Source organism: Portunus trituberculatus, chromosome 22 (assembly GCF_017591435.1).
Source record: "Portunus trituberculatus isolate SZX2019 chromosome 22, ASM1759143v1, whole genome shotgun sequence".
Classification (NCBI taxonomy): domain Eukaryota; kingdom Metazoa; phylum Arthropoda; class Malacostraca; order Decapoda; family Portunidae; genus Portunus; species Portunus trituberculatus.
In genome coordinates this window covers 2,999,751-3,017,547 of record NC_059276.1, presented here as the reverse complement: position 1 = coordinate 3,017,547, position 17,797 = coordinate 2,999,751, and the positions used below count along the sequence as shown (strand labels likewise).

General features: G+C 42.7%; 2 protein-coding genes across 2 annotated transcripts; both read right to left on the bottom strand.

Moving 5' to 3' along the window:
* Positions 1 to 34: 34 nt before the first annotated feature.
* On the bottom strand, positions 35 to 4,223 carry LOC123507385. The gene is made up of 4 exons (XM_045260195.1): positions 4,067 to 4,223; positions 1,022 to 3,682; positions 511 to 554; positions 35 to 250 (listed from the first exon to the last, which is right to left on the bottom strand). Exons 1-4 carry the CDS (start codon positions 4,221 to 4,223, stop codon positions 35 to 37), a joined length of 3,078 nt encoding a protein of 1,025 aa, XP_045116130.1.
* Positions 4,224 to 5,603: 1,380 nt separating this feature from the next.
* LOC123507472 lies at positions 5,604 to 16,665 on the bottom strand. The gene is given in 8 exon segments (XM_045260371.1): positions 5,604 to 6,548; positions 14,060 to 14,221; positions 14,398 to 14,549; positions 14,655 to 14,775; positions 15,199 to 15,233; positions 15,236 to 15,278; positions 15,502 to 15,666; positions 16,306 to 16,665. Coding segments are annotated over 8 exon segments (1,239 nt in total). The 5' UTR covers positions 16,651 to 16,665; the 3' UTR covers positions 5,604 to 6,332.
* Between the last annotated feature and the right edge of the window lie 1,132 nt (positions 16,666 to 17,797).

Genomic DNA, 17,797 nt, shown 5'->3' with positions numbered 1-17,797 from the left:
TGCTGGTATAGTGAGTCAGTGACCTGGGTGACAATCAGCAATACAGCCAGTCCTGGTGTTCCTTCGGGCGACAGGCAGGGGGACACTTGTTATGTACACTGTCTTTCTTGAAATTTTTCCTGTATGTCCTCATTCCTACAAAAGTGAAATTGAACCTTGGTGATGGGAAGGGCAAGGAACCTGAGAATCTCTTACAAGTGTAAGCATCATGAACTGTACCATTAAGATGAGCCACAGGCCACACCTCCCTCTGAGGAGAAAGAAAGGCAGGGGTAAGCAGGGACCATGCCTGATACCTATAAATGGAAGGAAAACTATGTAAAGTCTGCCCACATTTCAAAGATATGAATAGATGTCATGTTAAGGCAATGTTCATGAGTGTGTCTGGTCAGTGACATCTTGACAGAACACACTCGCCACATTTATATGTTAATGTAAATTATCCTCACTCCTGTATTACAGTTGACTGCAAGGAATTCTCACAATAGCACTGGTAAATGAGTAACTTACCCATAAAATGACTTGGTCATTAGCTTTAGGAGCGCTACAGAGTGCTGTGGCACGGGCAATCAAGACATTCTTGTTTGAATTCCATTTGTCCTGGCAGCCTCCTCATTAGTTGGTTTCTGCAATTGTATGGCTCCAGTGAAATCTACCCCAACAGCCTGAAACGGTCATGATTCGAGCACTCTACCTTCCGGTAGTGGAGGTGGACCTGGATATTTAATAGATCTAGCCTCATACCTGCTACATACAATGCATTTTCTTATATACGACTTTATTGCTTGCCGTATCTTTGGTATCCAAAACGTTCTTCTTATGTTGACAAGGGTTTCGGCTACACCTCCATGTAAAGTTTTATAATGTGCATCACTTATCAGTAGCTGCGTAAACCAGTGTGTTTTAGGTAGTAATATCGGATGTTTCGAGTCATACCGTAATGATGAGTTCTGAATTCTGCCGCGGCATCTTATTATATTGTCATTGTCAAGGAACAATCCTAGCTGTTTGATAAGTTTACAGTCTCTGAGGGTCTTTGTAGACAGCTCAGATCCTGTACCCCTATCCGTGCTAGTGTCTATGATAGAAGTGCCGAGGGCCCCTTTGGGCAGCTCGGGGGTTTTGCTAATTGATGCGCAAGGCATTTCAGACATCTCAACTTGATATGGATCGCCCTTTGCTAAGCTATGTAGGCAAAGAAATTCGTCATGATAGAAAGCCTTCCGTGTTTCCTTTATCCAATATGTAGTTGCATTGCCGACTCCAGTGGGGAGAGATCGACCTATACGTCTATAGAGGTTACTGATGAACTGAAGCACGTAGCTTGTCACGCGGAACAATTTTCCCAATGTTGAGAACCTTTTTCCGTCGATTAATTCATAAGGTTCTTTCTCCTTTGTTTCGGTATTACTAGAGTGAGTAACACTAGAAATGTCCTGAATCTTTTGTTCTGGCCATTTGTCCTTTTCTGAAAGCCAGTCAGGACCTTCAAACCAAACTGGATAATTTAGGAGCTGCTTTAATGGTACTCCCCTACTTAACAAATCTGCAGGGTTTAATTTTGTAGTGACATGCAGGAACTGGAAATTACCTTTAGTGTCTCTTATCTCTGCCACTCTGTTCTTAACATATGGAATCGTAGAATTATCTTTGCGTAGCCATTGAAGAGCTGCTTCACTGTCTGACCAAAGGTACGTTTCTTTGAGGTTTAATTTCAAGGTTTCATGTATATAGTTTCCTAGTTTAGTGCCTACTAACATGGCTGTTAATTCCAATTGTGGTACAGAACGCTTCTTTATTGGGGCCACTCTTGCCTTACTAGTAAGAAGATTGCTAGCTTCCTTTGTTACTATGTACGCTGCTGCCCCATATGCCTTTGTAGAAGCGTCACAGAAAATGTGTAGTGTACAAGATTCCTCTCCTGTGGCTATGGATCTGTTGATCTTGTGTGTTGGTATCTGAAGATATTCGTCTTTCAGCTTATTCCATTCCGTTTTTACGGATTCAGGTAATTGCTCGTCCCAGTCGATCTTTAGTTTCCAGGCATCCTGCAGTAGTAACTTCACTTTAATTGTCACCGGGGAAAACAGTCCTAATGGATCAATTAACTTGCTTACCTCAGCCAATAGCAGTCTTTTCGTCAGGCACGTCTGATTTGTCTGTGGATATTTAACAGGTTTCAATGACAAGGTGTCATCTATGGTATTCCACTCTAACCCAAGAATAGGAGTTATATGAGGTAATTTGTATTCAGGGAAATCCTCTGCTATTTGAGTTCTAAGGCTATCACTGTTGCTAGCCCACTCTCTAAGAGGCATGTTGGCAAGTCGCAGCTCATTTTCATTTTTTGCTTCGCTGTATACAGCCTTCAATAATATATCGTCGGTAACTGTACCAAGGAAGTTATCCACGTAGAAATTTGAAGCCAGTAGTTCTTTGTGTGGACTTGTAGAATTTCTAAAATGATGATCCAAAGTTGCTTGCAATAAGAACGGTGAGCTTGTTGCCCCAAACAAGATGGATCTAAACCTGTATGTTGTTATAGGGCTATCTGGATCATTTGGATCAGACGGCCAAAGAAATCTGGTATAATCCCGGTCTCGTTCTTGCAATCCTATTCTCAGGAATGCCTTTGATATGTCTGCACTATAGGCGTATTTACCAGTTCTGAAGGTGAGCAATATGTCGCCTAATCCTTTAGTCAGGTTCTGTCCTGTCATGAGACAATCATTCAGGGAAGCCGTACCAGTGTCTGGCTTAGAGCTACAGTTGAAAACTATTCTCAGAGGCGTTGTAGCTGACTCCTTTATTACTCCATGATGAGGCAGGTAATGTGAATTATGGGTTGGTGTCGCGTTAGCTACTTCTTCAATGAATTTTGCGTCCTTCTGCTCTTTTAGTATCTTATCGTATGCTTCAAGCATTCCCTTTTTCTTAAGTGCGCTTACAGATGAAAACATCTGCCCAAGTGCCCTGTAGTAATTATTGGGTAAATCAGGTTTATTTACCTTCCACGGAAGAGTAACCCAATATTGCCCTTCTTCATACCTAACCGTTTTCAAATATTCGTGATATGAAGTGTTATCTTCGGGATTAGGTTGTGTGGAATCAATTCCTATAACATCCAAATCCCACAGTTTGTGCATTGGGACGTCTTTATCATAATTCTGGTCCTCTAAAGAGTTAAATTGCTCACATACCTTCATCACCACTATTGCCTCTGGTATGGTTGGTGTGGAGGCAGTCATAGTAGTTCCTTTATAGGTATCTGGAATTTTTCCAGTAATAAGGTAGCCTGAAGGTGAATCTAATAAGTGAACTCCCTCCCTCATTATGATGTGAGGGGAGATAAAATCGTAAAAATGATCTGATCCAATGAGCATATCCACAGGGCCAATCCTATCATCATTCGATACCATATCTGCTAGTTGTATGCCTTGGTCACTCAGGCGTTCCATAATTTCAGACAAACCAGATGTAACTATAGTCTTTGGTAACTCGTCAACAACAACTGCAGTGAGTCTTTTCCTGCGGTTTCCCATTCTTATTGTTGGCTTTACTATATCATAAATGGCAGTGGTAGGTTCAGTCATGAACCCTTGAAGAGTCATGTTTTCAGTTGACATTGTACTCAAACTTGCCTTTTCTACCAAGTCTCTGGTTATAAAGGTCTTCTGAGAACCTAAATCGAAAAAGAGCCTGATGTCCTTATAGTATCCTTGTAATCTTGCAAGGGCTGTAGAAAGAGCACCTCTTGAAGACGGTTTCGCAGCTGCAGTTACGTTAGAAGAAACATTTATCTGTTCAACGTTAACTGACGTGGAATTATCAGAAGTAGCTCCTTGTTGTATTTGCTTTGGTTTGTCGTTTGTTTTGCAGAGTAAGGTATGGTGTCTTCCTCGTTGACACTTCCTGCATATTTGCAATTGTGTTTTGCATGAGTGGGTGGGTTGAGTACCCATGCATTGGAGACATAATTTGCTTTCTGTGAGTCTTTTCAGTCTATCTGTAGCATTAGTGTAGATAGTGCACTGAGAATCCTTATGACATCCATTACAAAACCTACATTTGTAAATCTCTCTCGGCTTCACTACCTTCATTTCGTGAGCCTTTGAGTCAGTATTGTAGTAAGTGCCCACTGCTTTATCACCTTTAGAGTCCAATTTCATTATTCCATCCAATTTGAGCACCTTCATACCCTTTTGTTGTCTTTCCACCTCCATGTGGGATATCAAATCTCTTAAGCCTTCGTTCAATTGTTCAAGGCTGAAGAAATTGGTTTCATATTTGAGATATAAGTGTCTAGTTGTTATGCTGGGTAATTTATGTTGAAATAGAGAAGCTATAATCCATTCACAGCATGTATATTTATGTTTATTGCTGAGACTCCTTGCTAGATTAAGCATATTTATCCTGTAGGTTTCCAAATCTACTCTATTATGTTTTGGTGCTTCAAGATTTACTATTGTTTGCAATAAGTGGTGCTTGATTTTTTCATCGTCACCGTAAGTTTCCCTCAGTGTCATTAATGCATCCTGGTAATTACTAGATACTGAACTGAATCCCTTAATGAGGTCCAACGCTCGGCCTTTGAGCTGTGACTTTAAGTAAAATCTCTACACCTGGAGACCATATTTTCAAAGCTTACTCTGTGAAACCAGAACATAAGTAAAGTCGTAAATTGACTGAACAAGACCAACATATTGGTCTTGTTTTGCAACTGGTTTCTCCAGTCGCAAGGTATATATATACCAGCTTGCAATTTCAGTTGCAAATTGGCACGTGTGAGCCCGCCTTACTGGTGTTAGAAAGCCGCAGTCATATATCCCCAATGGAACTCCTTCAAAACTACCCCGTGCAGATCAAATCACGGCACATCTCCCAAAGATTGAAGACCCGCGGGTTTTGAGAAGTACACGTATCAGGTTGCTTCCTTCGGCATATACGTACAAAGGATGAAGCACTGGTGGCCTATAATACTCCTCATCAAGGAATAGATCTTCAAACTCCTCCACCTTGCTGTTATGTTTATTTCTTGACCACTGCGCTCACTCGACGTTCCGGGGCCAGATCCAAGAAGCAGGTTGTTGTCTATTTGGTACGGACAACCTCCATAGCAACCTCCTGCTCACATACCAATCTTCGTAAAATAGCATCCACAAAGATTCGTTGCTGTTGGCGGGTGGAGGTTGGTAGCCTGCCTAAAAGTGCTCATTGGCTACCAGGGCTGATACTTCACTACCGTGTCGTCACGAGGACAGACAGCCAATCATAAGGGAGCTTTATGTTATCCCTACTCCAGGGTTGAGGAAATCATATGGGTTTGTTCTCAAACACTGATACAGCGTCACGTGCCCACAGCTACTACTCAACACAGTCGCAGTCCTGACAGTGCTTTCATCACTATCACTGCTGGTGAACCCCATAATAAAACAAGGACACAAGGATACTCTCTGACATTGAGGCATTAACATTGGTGGGGGAGGTACATGAAGGTTGCATTTCACTCACATTCATATTAGTATAAGTTGATTTCCTACATATCAGCTTTTATCTTTCACTTTGATAAAAAAAAAGAAAAGGAAAAAAACTAAAACTACATATCATTAGAGTGATAGAAAACTACAGTATACACAGTGTAGTAATTGTAGTTCTCCACACTTTTAATGCCAAATTAATCAGAATTAACTTATATCATGTTAAGATGGTGATCAAACATATTTTAAAAACTTCAGGTTTGTAAAGTACTCTGCTACAAATTGGAGCAAAACAAACCACACACTCTTACAAACACCTAATGCTTAGTTTAATCTAAGTTGAAACCAAATAAGTAAGAACACTCCTTGCATATGTTGCTTCAAAGTGTTTGGCAAGTGTAAGGCAAGACACGCACACAGCTGAAGATGGAGAGAGACACGGTACCGAACATGTTCTGCTGGGGATACACTTGAATGTCATCAACACAACAGATTTAATGAATGGGTACCATGCTGATGGTGCTGGTAAGTTGCCGAGAGTGGTACGATAAACATGGTGCCAAGCACTATTGAGAAGAAAGTAGTGTTGTATAACATAGTTAAGGATATGTGTAATATAAAGATAAACTAGAGCACATCATGGAATGAACAGATATTTCTTTTATTTTTTGGATAAATAGGGCCAAGGCAAAAAAAAAAAAAAATAAATAAATAAAATAAATAAATAAATAAATAAAAATGAAGAAAGAATTAGGCCCATTGAAGTATCAGTCCCAAATGAAAGGTCTGTTGATCAGGGCTGCTCCTCTAGACATGCTGGTCTAGTGAGTCAGTGACCTGGGTGACAATTGACAATCAGCAATACAGCCAGTCCTGGTGTTCCTTCGGGCGACAGGCAGGGGGACACTTGTTATGTACACTGTCTTTCCTGAAACGTTTCCTGTATGTCCTCATTCCTACGAAAGTGAAATTCAACCTTGGTGACGGGAAGGGCAGGGAGCCTGAGTATTTCTTGCAGGAGTAAGCATCGTGAACTGTACTATTAAGACGAGCCACAGGCCACACCTTATTCTGAAAAGAAAAGGGAGGAGTTAGCAGGGACCATGTCTCATACTTTTTTATGTGAGAGGAAAACCGGCCAATGGTGACAAAAACGATTAAGCAAAACGGCCCACTGAAATGCCAGTCCCCAAACAGGTTAAAGAGAGTTAACCAGAAGAATGGGATTAACGTCTTAAAACCTCCCTCTTAAATTAATTTACTTCATAAAATGAAATACAGGAGCAGGCGGGGAGTTGCAGAGTTTACAGAGATAGGGATGAATGACAGAGTACTGGTTAACTTTTGCATTAGAGAGATGGATAGGATAAAGATGAGAGATTTTTTTTCTATGCCTATTGCCAAGGGCAACAAAATATAAAAAAAATGCCTTCTTGAGTGCTGGTTCTTTAAAAGAAAAAGTAAAGAGTTAGCCAAAATTAAGGAACAAATGTCTTGATACCTCCCTCTTAAAAAAAGTCAAGTCGTAGGAAGACAGAAATACAGAAGCAGGTAGGGAGTTCCAGAGTTTACCAAAGAGAGGTATGAATGGTTGAGGGCACTGATAAACTCTTACGTTTGAGAGTTGGACAGAATAGGGATGAGAGGAAGAAGAAAGCCTTGTGCATCGAGGCCACAGGAGGAGGGGAGCAAGATCAGTAGAACAATTATTATAAAAATAGCAATGAAAGATAGAAAGAGATACAATATTTCGGCAGTGAGAAAGAGGTTGAAAAAGAGGAGGAGAGGAGCTGATGAGAAGAAAAATTTTGGATTTCACCCTATCTAATAAAATTATGTGAGTGGAACCACCCACAAACATGCGAAGAGCACTCCATACAGGGGCGGATAAGGTCTTTATACAGAATAAGCAGTTGGAAGAAGGCGAGAAAAACTGGCGGAGATGCCTCAGAACGTCTACCTTCATAGAAGCTGTTTTAGCAAGAGATGAGGTGTGAAGTTTCCAGTTAAGATTATGAGTAAAGGACAGACCGAGGACATTCAGTGTGGAAGAGAGAGACAGTTGAGTGTCGTTGAAAAATAGGGGATAGATGTCTGGAAGGTTGTGTCGAGTTGATAGATGGAGGAATTGAGGTTTGGAGGCATTGAAAACTACTTAATTTTCTCTGCCCCAATTGGAGATCTTAGAAAGTTCAGAAATCATGCGTTCTATTGAGGCAGGAGGAAAGGGAGGGACAAGCCGAGAATCATCCAAAGAGGAATTGTTAGCAAAGATCTGTGAAAAGAGTTCAGCTTTAGAAACAGAAGAGATGGCAGTGGTGCCATCAGGATGAAATAAAGAAGGGAAAGATGAAGATGTGAAGATGTTTTTGGTCAGATGCCAGAAGTCTCAACGAGAGTGAATTTGAAAGATTTTGATATTTTCTATTTAAGAAGGAGTATTTGGCAAGTTGAAGAACAGACTTGGCATGATCCTGGGTAGAAATATAAAGTGCGTGAGATGCAGGAGGCTCAAGTACCTTCTGTGGGCAACCTCTCTATATGGTGTAGCATGACAACGGGCTGTGTTAAACCTAGGTTTAGAAGATTAAGGTTGAGAGAAAGAATGAGAAATGTACGACTCCATGCCAGACACGATCACCTCTGTTATACATTCAGCACACAGAGATGGGTCTCTGACACGGTAACAGTAATCATTCCAGGGAAAATCAGTAGAATACCTCCTCAGGTCTCTCCAACTGGCCTAAGGAGGGATTGGAGAAATAGGACAAGATACTGAAATGAGATTGTGATTGGAGGAACCCAATGGAGATGATATGGTAACAGCATAAGCAGAAAAATCAAAGGTAAGGAAGAGATCAAGAATGTTGGGCGTGTCTCCAAGACGGTCAGGAATACGAGTAGGGTGTTGCACCAGTTGCTCTAGGTCATGCAGGACAGCAAAGTTAAAGGGTAGTTCACCAGGATGGTCAGTGAAGGGAGAAGGAAGCTAAAGCTGGTGGTGAATGTTGAAATTTCTAAGAATGGAGATCTTCGCGAAAGGATAGAGGGACAGAATGTGCTCACTTTGGAATTTAAATAGTCAAAGAATTTACTATAGTCAGAGGAGTTATAAGATATAGACAGCACAGATAAATTTAGTTAGAGAGGGACTATTAAGTCGAAGCCAGATAGAAGTTAAATAGTCAAAGAATTTACTATAGTCAGAGGAGTTATGGGAGAGATAGACAGCACAGATAAGTTTAGTTAGTGTTTTTTTTTTTTTTCTACGTAGGGAAGAGGGCCAGCCAAGGGCAAAACAAAGAAAGTTAGAAAAAGGCCCACTTGAGCGCTGGCTCTCCAAAGACTTCAAAAAGTGCCAAAACCATCAGCCAGAATTAGGGGAGCAAATGCCTTGATACCTCCCTCTTAAAAGAAGACATGTTGTAGGAATTCGGAAATACAGATGCAGGGAGGGAGTTCCAGAGTTTACCAGTGAAAGGGATGAATGATTGAACGTACTGGTTAACTCTTGCATTAGAGAGTTAGACAGAATAGGGATGAGAGGAAGAAGAAAGGCTTGTGCAGCATGGCCGCAGGAGGAAGGGAGGCATGCAGTTAGCAAGATCAGTAGAACAGTTACCATGAAAATAGCGATAAAATATAGAAAGGGATGCAACATTTCGGCGGTGAGAAAGAGACTGAAGACAGTTAGTCAGAGGAGGGAGTTGATGAGACGAAGAGCTTTCGATTCCACCCTATCAAGCAAAGCTGTGTGACTGGAACCCCCCCAAACATGCGAAGAGTACTCCATACAGGGACGGATAAGGCCCTTATACAGAGTAAGCAGTTGGAGGGGCGAGAAAAACTGTCGGAGACGCCTCAGAACACCTAACTTCATAGAAGCTGTTTTAGCAAGAGATGAGATGTGAAGTTTCCAGTTAAGATTATGAGTAAAGGACAGAGCGAGGAAATTCATTGTGGAAGAGGGAGACAGTTTAGTATCATTGAAGAAGAGGGATAGTTGTCTGGAAGGTTGTGTCGAGTTGATGGGTGAAGAAACTGAGTTTTTTGAGGCATTGAAAACTACTAGATTTTCTCTGCCCTAATCGGAAATCTTAGAAAGATCGGAAGTCAGGCGTTCCGTGGCGTCCCCGAGTGATCTGTTGATTTCCTGAAGGGTTGGACGTCTCTGAAAGAACGTGGAAAGATGTAGGGTGGTATCATCAGCGTAGGAGTGGATAGGGCAAGAAGTTTGGTTAAGAAGGTCATTAATGAATAATAGAAAGAGAGTGGGTGACAGGACAGAACCCTGAGGAACACCACTATTAATAGGTTTAGGAGAAGAACAGTAGCCGTCTACCACAGCAGCAATAGAGCGGTCGGAAAGGAAACTTGAGATAAAGTTGCAGAGAGAAGGATAGAAGCCGTAGGAGGGCAGTTTTGAAATCAAAGCTTTATGCCAGACTCTATCAAAAGCTTTTGATATGTCTAACGCAACAGCAAAAGTTTCACCGAAATCTCTAAAAGAGGATGACCAAGACTCAGTAAGGAAAGCCAGAAGATCACCAGTAGAGCGACCTTGACGGAAGCCATACTGGCGATCAGACAGAAGATTGTGAAGTGACAGATGTTTGAGAATCTTCCTATTCAGGATAGATTCAAAAACTTTAGACAAGCAAGAGATTAAAGCTATAGGACGGTAGTTTGAGGGGTTAGAACGGTCACCCTTTTAGGAACAGGCTGAATGTAGGCGAACTTCCAGCAGGAAGGAAAGGTAGAAGTCGATAGACAAAGTTGGAAGAGTTTGGCCAGGCAAGGTGCAAGCACAGAAGCACAGTTTTTGAGAACAATAGGAGGGACCCCATCAGGTCCATAAGCCTTCCGAGGGTTTAGGCCAGCAAGGGCATGGAAAACATCATTACGAAGAATTTTGATTGTAGACATGAAATAGTCAGAGGGAGGAGGAGAGGAGGGACAAGCCCAGAATCGTCCAAGGTGGAGTTGTGAGCAAAGGTTTGAGAAAAGAGTTCAGCTTTAGAGACAGAAGAGATGGCAGTGGTGCCATCAGGATGAAATAAAGGAGGAAAGATGAAGAAGTGAAGTTATTTGAGATGTTTTGGCTAGATGCCAGAAGTCACGAGGAGAGTTTGAGTTTGAAAGATTTTGACATTTCCTATTTATGAAAGAGTGTTTGGCAAGTTGAAGAACAGACTTGGCATGATTCCGGCAGAGATATAAAGTGCATGAGATTCAGGAGATGGAAGGCTCAAGTACCTTTTGTGGGCAACCTCTCTATCATGTATAGCACGAGAACAGGCTGAGTTAAACCAAGGTTTAGAGAAAAAGAATGAGGAATGTACGCCTCCATGCCAGATACTAACACCTCTGTTATGTGTTCAGCACAAAGAGATGGGTCTCTGACACGGAAGCAATAATCATTCCAGGAAAATCAGCATAATACCTCCTCAGGTCCCCCAACTGGCAGAGGCAAACGCCAGAGGCACCTTCGCTTTGGGGATCCTGCGGAGGATTGGAAAAATAGGACAAGATACAGAAATGAGATTGTGATCGGAGGAGCCCAACGGAGATGAAAGGGTGACAGCATAAGCAGAAGGGTTAGAGGTGAGGAAGAGATCAAGAATGTTGGGCGATCAGGAATACGAGTAGGGTGTTGCACCAGTTGCTCAAGGTCATGGAGGATAGCAAAGTTGAAGGCTAGTTCACCAGGGTGGTCAGTGAAGGGAGAGGAAAGCCAAAGCTGGTGGTGAACATTGAAATCTCCAAGAATGGAAATCTCAGCGAAAGGGTAGAGGGACAGAATGTGCTCCACTTTAGAAGTTAAGTAGTCGAAGAAATTACTATAGTCAGAAGAGTTAGGGGAGAGATAAACAGCACAGATGAATTTAGTTTGAGAGTGACTGTTAAGTCGTAGCCAGATGGTGGAAAATTCGGAAGACTCAAGAGCGTGGGCACGAGAGCAAGTTAAGTCGTTGCGTACATAGACGCAACATCCAGCTTTGGAATGAAAATGAGAATAGAGAAAGTAGGAGGGAACAGAGAAGGGGCTACTGTCAGTTGCCTCAGATAGCTGTGTTTCGGTGAGGAAAAGAAGATGAGGTTTAGTAGAGGAGAGGTGGTGTTCCACAGATTGAAAATTAGATCTAAGACCGCGAATGTTGCAGAAGTTAATGTAGAAAAAGTTGAGGGAGGTGTCAAGGCATTTGTGGTCTTCAACAGGAGAGGTGTCCGACCTGGGGACATTTTGGTCCCTCCCAGAGGGGTACTCCGAGGCGTTGTTTATTTTGGATCCCATTTTTCTTTTAAATTTTGATTTGGAGTGAAGGGTGTATGTGTGGTAAGTGCATGTAGTTTTGTGTGAAGAAGGAGAGCTGTCTTTAGAGGGTAGGCTGTGACTACCTCCTTGAGTTGTGAGACACAAAGGGAAACATTCAACGAGATCACAACTAGCTTTAATGGAAGGTTCACAGTACCTCCTGAACTAGTGCTATTAGATCTATTGAGTCGAAGCCAGATGGAAAATTTAGAAGATTCAAGAACGTGGGCACGAGAGCAAGTTAAGTTGTTGCGTACATAGACACAACATTCAGCTTTGGAACGAAAATGAAAATAGAGAAAGTAGGAGGGGACAGAGAAGGGACTACTGTCACTAACCTCAGACAGGTGTGTTTCGGTTAGGAAAAGTTTGATTTCACCCTGTCTAAGAGTAAAACCCTCCCATACATGTGAAGAATACTCCACACATAGGCAAATAAGGTCCCGTACAGAGTTACCAGTTATGGCTGTATAAAAATGGGGGAGACAATTCAGAACGTGTTTTTACCTTGTAGGAACTGTTTTAGCTAAAGATGTGAAGTTTTCAGTAGGTTTTACGTAAAGGATAGACATAGGATGTTCAGTGGAGAGGAGAGGGATAGTCGAGAGTCAGTGAAGTAGAGGGGATAGTTGTCTGTATAGTAGTGTCGAGTTGATAGATGGGGGGGAATTAATTTTTTGAAGCATTTAAAACTATTAAGTTTTCTCTGCCCCAATAAAAATTATTAAGGAGATCAGAAATCAGGCGTTCTGTCGATTTCTTGTGTGGAGGGTTGGCCATCTTTGAAAAGACGTAAAAAAGTATAGTGTGGTTTCATCAGCGTAAGATTGGATAGGACCAGAAGTTTGGTTTAGAGCATTGATGGACACATAATAGGAAGAGAGGGGATGACAAGACAAAACCGTGAGATTTATGAGAAGAACGGTGATCATCTACCACAGCAGCAATAGAACGGTCGGTGAAGAAACTTGAGATGAAGTTGGAAAGAAATAGATAAAAGCTGTAGTATAGTTTGGAGAATATAGCTTTGTGCCTGATTCTTTCAAAAATTTTCGATATCGCTAAGATAACAGCAAAAGTTTCATCAAAATCTCTAAAAGAGTATGACTAAGACTCAGTTAGGAAATCCAGAAGATCGCCAGTAAAGCGGCCTTGACAGGAGATGATGGAAGCCACAAGTATCAAGTATTCATGTTTACCATGTATAGCACAAGAACAGGCTGTATTAAACCCCTGTGTCATAAGCTCAGCACGCAAAGATGGGGTCTGACAATGAAGCAGTTATCATTCCAAGCAAAATCAGCATAATACCTTCTCAGATCTCCCCAACTAGCAGAGCAAAACACCAGAGACACCTCCACTTTAGAGGAGTGATTGGAGAAGTAGAGATATGAGATTGTGATCGGAAGAGCCCAACAAAAAATATAGGCTATTACAGGGTAACAGCATGAGCATTTATGGAAGGATTAAAGGAAAGGGAATAGTCAGGAATGTTGAGTGCACCTCCAAGACGGTCAGGAATATAAGTAGGGTGTTGCATCAGTTGCTCTAGGTCATGGAGGTTAACAAAGTTGAAGCCTAGTTCACTAGGATGGTCAGTGAAGGAAGAGGAAAGCCAAAGCTGGAGGTGAATATTGAAGTCTTTGAGAATGGAGATCTCTGCAAAAGTAAGAGACAGAATGTGCTCCACTTTTGAAGTTAGATAGTCAAAGAATTCCTTATAGTCAGAGGAGTTAGTAAATGGTATTCAGCACATATAGATTGAATTAGAAAGTGACTCTTAAGGTGTTGCCAGATGATGAAAAACTCCGAATATTCAAAAGCGTGGGTAAGATAGCAAGTCAATTAAATTCATTCTTTACACACATAGACACAACATTCAGCTTTTGAACAAAAATAAGGATAGAGAAAGTAGGAGAGAACAGAAAAGGGGCTACTGTCAGTTGCCTCTAACACTTGTGTTTTAATGTGGAACAGGAAATGAGTTTCAGTAGACTTGAAGTGGTGTTCTACAAATTGAAAATTAGATCTAAGATCGCGAATGTTCCATGTATTGATGGAGAAAAGTTGAGGGGGATGATGGTAAGACACAAAGTATGGTTATTTTCAAATATATTGATAAATGTTATTATAAATTGTGTCTAGTCAGTGACATCTTAACAGAACACACTCCCCACGCTTATATGTTAGGAAAATTATCCTCACTCCCGTATTACAGTTGACTACAAGGAACTCACACAATAGCACTGGTAAATGAGTAACTTACCCATAAAATGACTTGGTCATTAGCTTTAGGAGCGCTACAGAGTGCTGTGGCACGGGCAATCAAGACATTCTTGTTTGAATTCCATTTGTCCTGGCAGCCTCCCCACATCCCTGCCAGCATGGGGACCCCGTGGTAAGGATTGTCTCGCATCACGTGGTAACACTGCTCGAGTAAAGGTGATAGGAAAAGATGGCGACATAATGATATTTTGCCTCATAGTAAGACGTGAGTCTAGGGTGAGCCAAGAAGTCACAGGCGACAACCCTGAGTGCATAAACTGCATATTTCATGTGTGATCTGACATCCATGAATGTGTGTTGGGGATTGGGAAGCCTTACCGTGCCTGCCTGGAGCCAGTGGTTCACGGCGTCCACCTCCCGCTGCAGCAATGGCATGTCTGCGTCACGCATCATGTACAGACGCACCAGTGGGTCCCCCATTGTGGCAAACCTCCACATCCTTGGATGGGAGCGGCTCACGTTACCAAGACCTGTGCACCGCCACCACCACCTCTTTAGTCATCACTTTGTCGCACCTCACCACTAGTGCTAATGTAACAAAAGCGTTATCAGAAGGACGACCACAGTGCACTGACCTGGCAGATGAGCCACATCACACATGTCCAGGTGAGGATTGGTGCAGACGAAGGGACACATCCAAGTATAAGGATCAGTGGAGGCGTCAGTGTATAACCTCATGATCCAGCCTGGGTACATCTGTGCACGACAAATGCATTACTGTCCAGTGGGTGAGTGCAGACATCCATGCCTCACCAAACATCTCATGAGCCTTACAGGTGTGAAGGGCCTTGTGTTAAGAGGCTACGTTAGAGGTGTGTTCCATCATTTCTTACAGGTATCGGTCACAGCTGCACCCCAGGCCTCTTATATATAGTGTACCTTCCTTGGCTGTAACAATGATAATGATGGGGACAGCAGTGTGGTAGGGTGGAAGTGTTACCCAAGTGTACTATGTACACTGTAATGCAATGCCTTTTCAAGTCGTGAGGTGTAAACTGTAGAGCATTACTTATTGAAAACATTGTTAGCTAGCAATGAAAAATGTGACCCATTGATCCCAGGGTGTATGAGGAGATCTGTTCTCGGGGTTGTGTCGTATCACCCTGCACTGCCACTCACCTTTGCAACACGTGGCACTAGCTGCTGTGCTCCAAAACGTAATGGGCAGACTTGAGGCCACCCACGGAGTAGCTGACGATCTGGGGAAAGACGGCGTGTCTGAGACACAGGCGTGTCACGAGACGTGACGCTTGTCCACAGACGTGCCTCGAATGGTGAGTGACAAAGACGGTCACTCCCAGCAAGGGCATTTTTGCATCACTCCTGTCCATGAAGGTGACCAAAGTAAACAAAAAAACTAGCAAATGATATCAATGAGTAAATAAATAGATAAGTGGCAGGCTGGAGTGCGTGGAGTCCTACCTTTTGTCCCGTGCCTCTGAGAGTAGCTATGTCACTGCACGCTGACTGACCGAGACTGTCTTTGATGTGTTGTAGGAGATGAGGAGGGGAGGTGCTGGGACACGGTTCAGGCAGCCGAACTGTGATGTTCCGCTTGCATGAGCACGGACTCAGCTCCACCTCCACCTGCATCATGAGGAGGAGCAAGAGGCACGGATCAGTAGGCTACAGTCTGGTCACAGGTGGAAGCTTGTTGAATTTCTGGTTCATGAATTGTATGATGCATATCTTTGAAAGGGAGATGAAATCGTGCGCGCGTGTACACACACACACACACACACACACACACACACACACACACACACACACACACACACATGGCCCGGTAGCTCAGTGGTTAGAGCGCTGGCTTCACAAGCCAGAGGACTGGGGTTCGATTCCCCAGCCGGGTGGAGATATTTGGGTGTGTCTCCTTTCACGTAGCCCTGTTCACCTAGCAGTGAGTAGGTACGGGATGTAAATCGAGTAGTTGTGACCTTGTTGTCCCGGTGTGTGGTGTGTGCCTGGTCTCAGACCTATCCCAAGATCATAAATAATGAGCTCTGAGCTCCTTCCGTAGGGTAACGTCTGGCTGTCTCGTCAGAGACTGCAGCAGATCAGACAGTGAATTACACACACACACACACACACCCGAAGATCGGTTTATGAGCTCTGAGCTTATTCCGTAATGGGGAAGAATGGCTGGGTGACCAGCAGACGACCGAGGTGAATTACACACACACACACACACACACACACACACACACACACACACACACACACACACGAACACTCATGTAGAGGGTACGGTGTCTCTCTGGCAGCTGGCTGGCTCATGTCCTGAGGTTTCCCTTTGGTACATTTGAGTAACGTGGCGCGTGAGGCATCAGTGTTCTCGGTGCCCATGACTGGCATTACTACTAGTGTGGAGTGTCCCTGGTCTTGGCCTGCCTCTCCTGACTGTTCTGAGTCGTTCCAGACTTTGCATTGAAGTGGCTTGAGGTCACAGGAGCAGGCACTCTCCCTGAATACAACTCTGAGCATGGCCGGGCTGATGCGCTGGCCGATGTAATAGAGAGGCAAGAGGACGCCGATTATTAGGCAGAGATAGCAGTGCCGGTACATCTTCATCTGTTTGAATGGAAAGATAAATATAATAAAGAAATAATCGATAAAGGAATAGCAACAGCAATATAAATCAGCTCACTACTAAAGAAAAGAAAAAAAAATAGCATAGTAAACCCCTGGGAACAATGCTGTTGGCAACAACTATAGTGTTCAAAGACCAACACTCATACTTTTCTTTATGAAGGATGTACTTCAGTAGCGACACACGAGTGAGCTAGATTTGATCGTCCATTTCTCCATTATTATGTTTGCATTTGCCACATCACAATACACAAACACTGTACTGATACCAGTCCATAAGTTTGCTAGTAGTCGAGATCGAGTCGGGGAAAGGACTGCCGACGAGAAGTTTATTTGAGTGTTTTCCGATTAAAACTTGGGAATGGAAACTCATTTTGTCTTCATTATAATTCTATTCGGGCTTTAAGGAGAGAGAGAGAGAGAGAGAGAGAGAGAGAGAGAGAGAGAGAGAAACCGCGATGGTCTGAAAACTGAAGAGTGGAGAGACATTGCTAACGTCTGTATTAAAGAAGTAGCACGGCTGCAAAGTGAGAGCAGTTTGGCAAGTGAAGAAAGACTGAGGCTCCTCCACTGATATGCTGGAGCCCCTACTGAGGTTGTGAAAGTGTCACGGGGCAGAAAACGTCATAATCACACAACTATGTGAAAATCCACTTACACTGGTGAAAAATTCAAGTTTCATGTGTATGTAAACAGCTAACCAGTTTGGCTATGGCTATGAATAAAAAACTGCATCTAACTGGTAAAAGCCTTGCTAAAGTTAATTCACCCTTGTTCCTTAGAAAGTTCCGGGGAGACCATGGTCCATGAACGCCTCTAGCCCTCCACCACTGTGAGAATACCACAGGCAGGACTACCAGATCAACTTCCACATTTTCGTCTCCATTACCTAGCCCATACAGCCAGCCTCCTTTGTTGCCTAAAGAAAACACGAAGTGCTTCTTTCGTGATTCGTAAGTTTCCAATATAAACTGAATTCAGCGTACCAGTGTGTAGTAATAATAATAATAATGATGATGATGATGATAATAATAATAATAATAATAATAATAAACGGTTCATTAGGAATTGCAATACATACATACTGAAAATATACATATTGGGGTGTGTGGGGCGCTTATGACAAGTA

Bases quoted from the DNA above. Each gene is read 5' to 3' on its own strand.
- LOC123507385 (XM_045260195.1), bottom strand. From the start codon at position 4,223: ATGGAGGTGGAAAGACAACAAAAGGGTATGAAGGTGCTCAAATTGGAT. The intron at 555-1,021 runs GTAAACTTATCA...CCCGTGCCACAG, and splicing joins TACAAAGACCCTCAGAGACT to CACTCTGTAGCGCTCCTAAA. The intron at 251-510 runs GTAAGTTACTCA...CTTTCTCCTCAG, and splicing joins ATGACCAAGTCATTTTATGG to AGGGAGGTGTGGCCTGTGGC.